This window comes from Wyeomyia smithii, chromosome 2 (assembly GCF_029784165.1).
Source record: "Wyeomyia smithii strain HCP4-BCI-WySm-NY-G18 chromosome 2, ASM2978416v1, whole genome shotgun sequence".
Classification (NCBI taxonomy): Eukaryota; Metazoa; Arthropoda; class Insecta; order Diptera; family Culicidae; genus Wyeomyia; species Wyeomyia smithii.
Window position 1 is genome coordinate 252,797,938 of NC_073695.1, and position 12,084 is coordinate 252,810,021.

Sequence of the window (12,084 nt, forward strand, 5' to 3'; positions counted from 1 at the left end):
CAGCCTCCTTATGGTATGTTGGTTTCAATCAAATCCAAATAGCCAAAATAATACTTAACTATTTGTTAATTTATATCGGTCCATAATTTGGAAATTAAACAATTTTGTGCTCTATCAAAATAAACCACTCACACTCGTGCGTGGCTCCAACAGAATTGTTACAATAAAAGACATATATAACATCATTTTTTAAATTATGGAATGAAAACTAATCGATTATTATATGAAACCAGTTTATATGAGAGCCCACTTATTTTCCATTTATATACCATTTTGTTCAAGAAAAATTAATTTTTTTTTGTTTATTTCTGAATCTATATAGCCATTTTATTAATTCGTTGAATTTGCAAAGTTTTTAAAGTACAGTTCTTCGGTAGCAATTTGTTTATAAAAAATATCAATTATTGGTAGAGTTCTAGCCGTGTCCCCGAACGAAAAAAAAGGCTACTGACGTTAACAATGGAGAGACAGAAGATCAACTGAGATCATAAAACCCGTTTTCTTTTAATTGCTACAGCGTTGTCCCAAGGGTATGAACGATATCTTTTATAAGTGTATTGTGTTTATTGCATTGCATTTTTTCCGTTCAAAAACGTTCGAAAAATACAGTTTTGAGTGCTAAAATTGATTTACATTTTTTTGACGTAGAATTACGTCTTACGGAAATATATATAGGGGTCCTAATTCGAAAACCGAATACATCGGGAGCAGGCCCGGATTGGAGAGGGGGCCAAGGGGCCAAATGCTCCGGGCCTCCCGACTCGAGGGGCTTTCCTAGACGAAGTGAAGACCTTTTTTTTGCTCGTCACCTTCCAGCGGTTGTGAAAGCGAGCACAATTTTTCGTCGAAATTTTTTTAACAAAAAGGGTCTCACGAAAAAATCTGCCCCGGGCACCCCAACGTCCAAATCCGGCCCTGATCGAGAGCGTTACAAAAATCTTCTACTTTCAAATGCTCAAAGCTCAATCAGTTTCCAACAGATTTCCTTAGTTTCTACAGTAATCGATTGGAAAATTAGTTTTGCGTCCACTAAAAAAAGAAAAATGTAATTTTGTTGAGCTAACAATTGTACTTAACGACACGCGACACGTTACTAGATACAACACTTATCGTTCTATCATAGACTAAACATATATAAGTTTATTTTAAAAGTCGACCGGCTCAAAATCAAGCCGCCTCCCACTCCATGGCACACCGGCTTAACAATATTCTCATGAAGAAGATTGAGTTTACCGAAGGGAAAAATCGTATTAATAACGCGGTGGAAATAAACGGATACGAAAGGGAGTTTACCGATAAAATACTGAAAACACACGAACGGAAGAAGCATCAGCACAACATCACTACACTGGAACCAATGGAAAAGGAAGCAAAAAGAATTAGTTTACCATTTTACCCAAAAGAGACAAACCCGATCAAATCTAATCTCAAACGACACGGCCTTAAAGTTGTACACTAAAGTTAAAGCACTTTTCTGCAACCTGAAGGATAATATTACTTCCGATGAACAGTCTGGAATCTATCGGATTCTCTGACAGGATTATAACAGGTCACACGACGAGTACGGATCACAATATTGACTGAGACCATACTTAACTTATACAGACAAATGGAAAAATACCAATACCACCGATAACGTCAAGTCTCTTCGACTTAACCAACGTCAGGATAAAGTAGCCTCTCTTCTCTCCGGGACAAGTATGTGGAAGCGTACGAACACCATCACGAACAGTTGGATGGGCAAGACGTAGCCCGAAACCGGTCGACCTTTAAAGTAAAGGTTCGTACGTTAGCACAAACTCCAAAATTCAAAGCTAATAATTGTATTATTGAAAAATGTAGCGACTTGTTGAACGCATGTTTCGACCAATCAGAGGTAAAACCTTTCTTCCCCTGCACAGCCGGCGCTAAAGTATGCGAACGATTTGACTTTAAAAGCAATTCATTGTTGTTGTTGTTTGACTTGCACCAATCCACCAAGACACGCCAATTACAAACTCAACTCTCAAAAGTTACGTATAAAAGTTAGCATGCAGAAATTAAGTCTCCATTTTATCACCGATTATTGTAGCAAAATGACGATTAACTTACTGGAAACTAGCTCGATCAGCAACCGGGAAAGTAGCAGCTGATTTAAGCTGAACATGTCTGGACATTTTAGCAATTTTGTCCGAATTTGTCGCATCGCGTTTACTTTTAGCCAATTGGCCACTGCTGTGGAGTGTACCGGTAGCGTGAGTTATGATCGTTGTGACTTTTTTGCTCACAGAAATTAACCACTTCACACCTTTACATTGATTAACCCCAGTCGAGTGTATGCTTAAACTAATCGCAACAAATACATTGACATGAGACAGGCTGTCGTAGTTCTACGTTGACGTTGCTGCTACGTCTTATAAACAATCTCTTTGACTATTTGCGAAAAAGTAACACTTTGTGTTAAAAAAATAATTGTGTAACAAACTGCGAAATTAATAACGGACATTAAAAAAAAGTAGGAAGGTGGTATCCAAGACACGACCGCATGACGTTGGACGGTATTTTTATATTCCAAAATACTTTCTCGTCGATCTTAGGGGTTTAACATGGTGGTTACTTTATTGTTGTTGCAATTAAGCACTATTTATATAGATTCAAACATGATTTGTTTAAGAAACTAACGAAAATTCAAAACTCGGATTTGCTTCAAATTCCGAACATTTCAATGTAATTTCTAAGATATAGATAGGCAAATCGTCTCAACACAGACTGTCTTTTTTTTTCAACGCCTGCTGATTCCCTGGAAGTGATCCTAGAGTAAAAAGCTATACATCACTAGGTAAAGGATATTCAGAAATGACATATAACAATCATAGTTTTGATTACTCTAGCTATAATAATGGATCATCTCCCAGATGGTGTCAAGAGACTGTAGCTATAATAATTTGATTTTTATTCTGAAGTGCTCGAAGTTTGAGACTGTTCGAAGTTTGAATCAAAACGGTACTAGATTTTCTAATTCAGTCAAAAGAAAATCGGTTGAGTAGTTTTACGGCAACCGTAAATACAGCGCGCTTCGGATCTCTCTAGTTTTCTCTCTATTACACAAATCTCTTTGAAAACTAGGGAAAATATTCTCGAGAACCTGAGCTTCAAGACAAAGCAATATTTTTTTCAAACTTGAAAGGTAGACAACCCCTCAAGTAATTTAAATTTGCTTATAGAAGTGCCAAATCAGCCACTGAAGTGTTAGACATAGTAATTGGAAAAAAGGCTGAGGAAATCTTCCTAGTCACTTTCCTATTATTCAAGGAGCATTTGATAATGCATCTCACTACTCAATGAAAACAGCCATGGATGAGCACGGCATAGGTAGAAACATAATAATGTGGATTAATGGGATGCTGGTTTGTTGCGAAATAACTTCACAAAAGTTGGTTTTTATCAGCCTTGCTGTGGTCATTAGTTGTAGACGATCATCCTCAAAGTCTAACTGAAAAAGTTTTCGAAGTTATTGTTTGTACATTGTAATGCAACAATAAAGTACGCGACTGACTGTATGGAAAGAAATTACTGACACGCATATCTGCGTATAGTCTGCGATGGTCAAGCAGCACCACAGACCTGAATTCCCTTTTTTTGCCACTCTACAGGGTGCGCCATAATTATTGCACCAATAATGCTAAAAGGGTTTGCGAGTCGATATTTGTTGGGTTCAGAAAACGAAAACAATCAAAAGTGGACCACACAAAGAAGACCGTTCAATACCGGTGCAAGTCCAACTTTCTCTCTGTCATCACCATGGATGAGTGGCCTCCAAACTCGTTAGATCTCAACGTGACGGACTTCTCGATTTGGGGGATGTTAGAAGCAAAGGCCTGCTCACGAAAACACACAAGTTTGGACGAGTTGAAAAAGTCTTTGCTCAATTTGCTGGAAGAAAACGAACAATACATGTCGCCTTTCGAAAGCGAAACATCAAAACATCTGCTCTGCGGATGCCGCTATTAGTACTACACAGAGTGCGTACTTTTAGTAAGCGACATGTAGAATCTGCCAATATCTAGAGCGAATGTCCAGGTATGGTAAAAAATGATTCTACTTAATGCTAGTTGGGGCATATAACATGGGTCAAATAATGGTCGCAGTGGTTTCTTTCCTACTGAAGAAAAAAATGCTCCAGCTTTTGGGGGTGGAATCAGAAAAGTGAACATCTTTTTATTTTTTTCTTCACCGATTATTCGGTATCATAACAGTTTATAAAATAAATAATATCTATATGTGTCAAAAGTTGCGTATACTTTTAAATCTTAGTGTGAAACATATTCTTACTGATAATTGTTAACTTAATATAGGGCAATACTCTTCAAACTTTGAACAGAAATAGAATAGTCATACGTGCTCTCAAAACAAAAAGTCATCGGTCAAATGTTTGACCTAACCTTCAGCAAGACTCAGATTAAGTGAGAAAAGATAATGCAGCATCATTTGGTTTTATGGTTATGACAACGCATTGGAGTTACGCCAGGTCTAGAAAATAGCCTACTCGATGATACAGCTTCTTTAATGATGTCGATGAAAGAATGATAACAGCACAATACCAATTTATATATAAAAGATATTAAAAACTGTTAATTCTTATTGTAGTTTTAAGATATATTTTGCCATCAACAATTTATATCAAGGGCAGCCCATTTCCGCCAGCCAAACATCATCGTTAGCTAATACCAAAAATCCATAAAATTTTATAAATCAAGAGAGCTTCAGGCACGACGAACAGAAAATAAACTAATCGAAAGCGTTATTAGCACAACATCAAGCACCCCCACCAACGTGGGGTTAGCCTGGCATTGGCTGTACCATAAGCAAGAACCGTGGCACACAATTCTTCACCGAGGCTTTTCTCCATCTAGTGCACTCGTATGAATGGTACCATTTGAGTACACGATCGCAATGGTGTACCAAATGATAATGTTAATTTGTGTAGTTTTATGGGGAGCACGATTTTTGCCTTTTTTTTCTCAACAATAGTTCAAACTACGTTTAGGATTTACATTAGAGAATATAAAAGATTTTTGTTCGCTTCTAGAGGTCGGGATCGGTGCTTTGCAGTCACACTCTGTCGTCGTTGTTTGGCATAATTAATGCGCTTGTGAACTCACTCATCCTTGAGTTTGGTGGCGCATCGTCGGTCGGCAGCGAATCGACTGTTTTTCATTCGCGGTGTGGGTCCGGAAAAGGGGGAAACAACACTGCTGGGAGAGGACGGTTTGCAGTCGGGGCAGACAGGTGTGTTTTCGGGAAGTGAAATGAAATGAACTACCAACTCGCGCAAAGCACAATGATACTGGGAAACTGAAAATTAAATCAAACTGAAATGTAGTGTTGTGTTGTTTGGAAAATTGATTATGTTTGATCGAAATTGGGCGTAGCATTCAGCGTGGGAGGGCACACCGTTGTGCGGGGGTAGCGAGCTTCGCTACAAGTGGTATGGTTTTATGCTGATTGTTTTGAAATTGGTGATTCAATTGAGCGCGATAGATGAGTGTTTTCGATTTATAGAACTAATTAGATTTGCTATGTGTGGCGTTACCAGCCATTGTTACACTCGAACTTTGCAGTTTGTGGAAAAAGCTTCTCCAGCATTGATTGCACTCTATGAATAGATTAGCTTTGTCGGTTGAATACATCGAATTGTTGCGACGGGAACAATACACTCCACAGATATTTTTTATGTTTAATTACACGATTGACATTCAACGGCTGCGGCCTATTTTTAAACTATTTTTTTTCTGTTGACCTACCTGGAAATGCACATGTCCCTGGTCGATCCACCCGATCGCAATATCCGAATCGGCTAATGTGCCATCGTGTGAAAAACCCAACCCCACATAGCCAAGCGTTTTGGCCTGAATCTCGAACGTTATGTCCTGATTGTTTGAAGTCCACAGCAGTCGATAGTTGGGATCGAAATCCACTACGTGCTCCCAGTGGGATGCCAAGGCTAGCTCGCTGAAACAAGCCACCAGCAAACACAGGATGTATCCTACTAGGTTAAAGATTTTTGCTTGAATTGTGATTTTCATTGTAGCATGATATGCATTCGATTTCACTGGGGAAAAATTCTTCAACAGCAACAAATCACTCACACGCGAACCGCACCACTTTCACTTTGTTTGTCCACCGCGACGAGGGAAACCCGAGTGACATCTGAAAAGAAACCAGAACACTTTGGTTAGTTTTATACGACTAAACATTTTGAAAATCGTCCCGCAATGTGTGTCCAACGGGCTTCGAAACATCTCATTTTTTCATCTCGATTATTAATTGCGACCTCGCATTTTGAGGGCACTCTCAGCTAATTTATAACCAGCGGAATACTCATTGCATAAGTACAATCATAAATTAGTTTTAATTAAATGTATCTTCTACTTGTGAAGATTTTCAACTGCAGAACCCTCGGTGCAGTGCAATATTTTTGCATTCTCTCCATGAGAGCAGAACTATAATTTCTGCTTTGCTCGTACTTCTTGTCGGACTTTCCACTACAGTGTTACTAGGCAGACTTTTCTTCGGTGTTCGCATAGTTTTTTCTTGCTTCTTTTTTTTTTGTTCAAGTATGTCAACTTTGTAACTGTAGCAGTACTTCCTCTGCTCCAGGCCCAGATCGGAGTGCCGTGAAATGTATGACACTGATAAGACAATGAACCAGTGGCATAGAAATGAGAATGGACGTTACGTCCGGAACAGACATTCGCTATTGGTACAGTGGCGTACCGGCTGCTGGAAGAAGCTCGTAAGATTGGTGGCATGTAATTAATTATGATGTAATTATGTGTGTTTGAAAAATAACTTTTGATTTAGGTACTAAAATTTTGAAAATGTGAATGATAGTGAGTTTTCAATAAATTCGTTTCGCCAGAGCTCTGAGGCCCGAAGTCCGGTCCGAAGCTCAATCGGAACAGAATCCAAGAGACCGCATTCCGTTTTAGTTTTGTGCCAAACTAAAATATACATTCCTATTTTAATTTGGGACACAACTAGAAGGGATTACGGCTATTATGAAGACATCTACGTTGCGACCTCCGAAAGGAAAGAAAACTTTGAAATATTTAAAGTGTATAGTGTTATGAGTGAACGACGTAAGTATAATAAAATAGTCTCGACACAAATGCTAACCATGCTAGCAAACAATTCTAACGTAATGTCAGTAAATTCTGACAGAACGGCCATTTTCGTCATTACAGGTTTAACTAATCTAAACCGAATATTGAGAAATGTCTTTGTTTACATTTAATTCTAATATCAAAAGATCGAATACCCTCTGATATTGTCCGCAGATACCTACCAATTTCGGTAGTAGAATTAAATGGAATCATAACCTATTCCCACTATCTAATTTAATTCTACTAAGACGCTCAGTAAGAAATTTATTTTATCTATAAAATTTAGTGCTCGCATATATTCAGCTTATATTTCGCAATAAGCATAATAAAAATCATGAATTGTTCATAGTGACTGATATATGCAGTTGTCACAATTCTCGAGGATAAGGTTTCTTTGTAGTCAATGGGTTATGTATGTATGTATGCAGTTTGTAGCCACCATCAGATCGAGACTTTGCCAACGGATGCAAGGAGATTCACTGTAGAACCGAATTTGCTAATTTAGCAACTTTCACGTATGCATTGTTAAGAAGGGCCAAAAGCGATTGGGTTGACCCGTAAGTAAAGATTTTTACGCACTTTCCACGGTTAATTGAGACATCCTCTCCGACATAAATATCCGGTTACCCAAGTAACAATTCCGCCGTACAAACTGAACTTGCCTGATGATTTGTTTGTTAGAAGGGCGAGTTAAATTTCTTTGAAATGGGTTAGCGATAAATTTAGTTGCAAGATTGTTTCTTGTTTTCGGTGAACTAGCAAAATTATTACGAATATCTTGCTTAGCCGTGATTGCGAAAATATACAATTCTTAACAATTCTGCCATGTTTCTCGGCTTAGGCGTCTCACCACTCGTGTCCCTCTAGTTCTGTTGCCGGTAGACTTGCAGAATAGAAGTGATTTTACAGTGTCCGGCATCTTACGACATGACTGACTCACCGCAATCTCTCTCGCTAGGTGTGCAATGGGGTTCTCTCAAGCAGCGCATGTAACTCCATGCGCCTTCATCATTCTTCGTCATCCGTCTGTACACAATCGTAGACCTTTCGCAGCAGCTTCCGCTTGAAACTCCTAGTGCGTACAAGTCCTCCGCGAGAAACGTTGTTGTCTCGATTCCGTAGAGGACTACCGGCGAACCCAAAAACATGAACTCGTCGACCATCTTAAGCTCATCGCCCTCTACAGAGACTTGAGTTTGGAGGCTGATATTCATCCCCTTGAAGACTTTCACATGCATGTATTTCGTTTTCGACGCATTCATCCACTGTCAGATCCATCTGGCTGTGGCTTTCAGACAGGCGTAAGTCTCCTCCGCCGTCACAAAGTTACTTGTCATGATGTCAAAATCATCCGCGAAACACAGAAGCTGAATCGACTTCCTGAAAAACATGCCCCTCATGTCGATGCCCTCCTTCCGGATCACACCCTCAAGGGTGATGAACAGAAAACAGGAAAGTCCACCATCTTGTTTTAACTTTCCGCGTGATTCGAAGGGACTCGAGAGCATCCTTAATACACGCACGTAGCACATCAATTGCGTCATGGTAACCTCGATCAATCGTGTCAATTTAGCCGAAAACCCGTTGTGTTCTGCCATAATTGTTCTCGATCGGCTGTGTCCTGGGATACCATGAAGTCAATGAAGATGTGATGTGCGACATTTCTGTAAGATCTGTCAGATTAAAAAGATCTGGTTCGTGGTAGCGTGAGATCCAAAAAACTCGCTTGATACTGGCCCAAGAACCTGATGTTTAAAGGTAGTAGACGACGAAACAGGACCTGCGAGAATATTTTGTGGGTGGCATTGATAAGGGGGCAGATGGTAGCTTTTTTTTCTCCCAAATACTGGAAATGACCTAGTGTAGTACGCTTGCCAGCGCCTTTCTACCATGCTTGAAGACCTCGCTCAACAGTCCGTCTTTGCCGAACTTCGTGAACATCAGTCATCTGCTGCTTGTGCTCCTAGGTCAATTATGTCGTTCGAAGTGTCACCGTTGCAGTCTGCCTGCGAGTATTGCATCAGCCGTCCTCGAGCGGTGATGCGTCACTTCGATGCGATTCAGTGATGCGCGTATTTCTCCACAGCCTGGGAGTCCTGGAGCTGCTTGATGTTGAACCGCGGGGTTCGGCTATGTTGCGCGTGATACACGGTGGACAGCTTTGAGTGCAAGCATATTACAACTAGATGGTGGTCCTAGTCAATATACGCACCGCGTTTGGCGCGTGTGTTTGTAATGTCTGAGATGAACCGCCCATCAGAATATGGTCAATTTGGTTTGCTGTAAGACGATCAGTTGATTTCCAAGTGGTTGTATCACTGATGTTTGTCGTTGACGATCTTGATGTCTCGACGCGAGCAGTTATCGTAGAGTTGCACCAGCAGCGCGTTAAACGGCTTCTTTTCTAAGTCGATTCTTTCCTTGTGAGGGCAGTACACGTTCAAGATGGTAGTTGCAGAACCGACCTTCTATTCTCAACATAAACAACCTGTCGCTGATCACTCGCCACATGACCACACTACTCTCAGTACAGCGAAATCCTTGGAGCGCAACGATGCGAAGTGGCGGGATTCTAGCTGATCCATCCGGTTGCTAATCGGGTTGTTTAGCGATCTAGTGATAATGGAGGTAGGGATAGAAGTTGATGGGTATTATGCTCTGGACAACACTGGCGTCTATGTTATGCCAGCTATTACGGAGGGTACTGCTGGTATGCTCTCCCCAGCAACCCAGATGTTTCATCAAGTTCATATGCTTATAATCTTGCTACCACTGAGCGGATTGTGAATACCAATGTCTTCATTGACAATTGTAGTGTTATACGCAGTATTATCGGGTTGTGATGAACATTCCACTACAGCGCATCTGCTACGGATTTCGAGAAAACATCATCTTCAAAAATTGGTTTCACCCAAAACGATATTTGTCGCTTCTGCAACTCAAAAAGCGAAACCTAGGAACATTTGCTAAGCAATTACGGAGCACTATTTAGACGCAGACTTCAGTACTTCAATAAGGGCTCCTTAGAACCGAAGGAAATCTGGTCTGTGCCGCCAGTCAGGGTAACTAGATTTATAAAACAAGTTATTCCCGATTGGCACCTATCTCGCTATAGCACGTCATCTATCACTTCCTCAATAAGTGGTAGACAAGCTTGAAGCGCAGTACAGCAAACCGGGACATACCACAATAGTTCAAATAACGGGTGACAACTAAAAATCTGGATTTTTTTTGGGGCTCTTTTACTCCACAACAGACATGCTCAGAGAGGAATGAGAATATTTATACGAAAGCTCTATCTTTCCTCTTTCCTCAGTTCGGTTCAAAATGGCGTCCAAGCAACGAGCATTCCGCATGTGCATTGCACAGGTTGCTATGAACTGCACAACAATTTTTTCAAAAAGATTATGGTAAACAATTTTAAAAGCGAATATCTTCCGGTTTCTATTATGTATGGCTTCCTGCGAACTTCAACTATAATCCGCCAGGAAGGTAGTGGAAGACCGGCCAGAGTAGTGGACAGGAAAGGACTTTTCCCTTTTTGTCAAATTATGGTTCAAACCTTGTGGTTTGACTATGAATCAAAATATATACCAGAACGAATGATTGAACAACATTATGATACCATTTCTCCCAAAACACTATACAGATAAAAAATATGTGTTTTGGCCAGAGAAAATATTATCACAGCACGTCAAAAAAATACAAACGTTTCTGAACAACCACTCGACTCCATTTGTACTTCAAATACGCAACCCAATAAATCCACCTCTGTGTCGTCCAATCGAAGATTTCTTTGGGTGATTGAGTTCCTTCGAAGCAAAAAAGCCTGGAGATCAACGATTTGCGAACAGTTGATCGGTAGAATCGAGAGATGCATTCGAAAAGCGGACTTGAAGCCCGTACAATGCTCTTATTTTAGCATCATAAGAAAACTTCGTCGGGAGGCCGGTAACGGACCTTTCGCAAATGTTCAATAATTTTTATTAGTTAACAATGAATGTATCTTCATGAGAAATAAATCAGTTTTACTTTAAGCTCCTCCACTTTTTTTGCAGCTGTAGGAAAAAATTCCAAATTTTTAGTTGTCACAGAAAAAAAATCTGCTACGGATTTTAATTGCAGCTTTTTGTGATTATAATAATTTTAATTTCGCCCTACTTTTTCATCAATTTAAACCATCATAATAGTTTTGCGAGACGCAGAGATATTTCCAGAAACAAATCCAGCATTTTCTGCAGAAAACTACCACGCGCACGACACTATCGAGCAGTGATCATACTACAGTGCATCTGTTTGCAACAGTTTTTAATCACAGCTTGAATTTGATATTTTATACTCATGTTGCAAGCGGCCCCGCCTTTTTATCAAGTTATATCATTCTCTTCGTTTCGCGTAATTTTCTTATTTACCATTGTAAAAGAATGTTGGTTCTCCCCATCGATTTTAGCAAATTGAAAAAAATCTGCTTGTTGCAATAATTGATTCGAATTCGATACATTAACCCTATCCCCGCGGAGAGGTATCAGTTTTACATCGAAAAATGACATTCAAACTCTTATTACTCAGCAACTGCATGCATAATTGGCACAAATTATATTGCATGTTGAAGATCAATCTGTTCTCTAACTGCTTAAAATATTTTTTTCATTAGAAATTCACCCGCCGATCGAAAACGATCCGAAGTATGCTGATTCAAAAAATTGCGTATTCTTTGGAGATTTTAATGTTTCGAATCACAAAACTATTACAAAAACGTGAAATTCAAACAAATTCATCAAAAACTCGTAAATTTCCAAAAAGTTGGTATAGAATCGCCATCTCTGCGGCCAAATCGCGCACTAAACTGAACGTCAAGTAGAAGTTCTTATTATACTGAGAAACTTTGCTCAAGACTGCAAATAGGTTGGATAGAGTATCAGAGTACTGAACCGTGTAT

At 39.7% G+C, this 12,084-nt stretch overlaps 1 protein-coding gene across 1 annotated transcript in view; it reads right to left on the bottom strand.

Annotated features, from left to right (window-relative positions):
- Window positions 1-12,084, bottom strand: part of LOC129722463 (MOXD1 homolog 2-like) — a 247,973-nt gene that overhangs the window by 146,756 nt on the left and 89,133 nt on the right. The window contains exon 2 of the mRNA XM_055675912.1: window positions 5,784-6,189. Within this exon, the coding sequence (XP_055531887.1) occupies window positions 5,784-6,065 (282 nt within the window). The 5' untranslated portion in view covers window positions 6,066-6,189. The remainder of the gene's footprint in view (window positions 1-5,783; window positions 6,190-12,084) is intronic.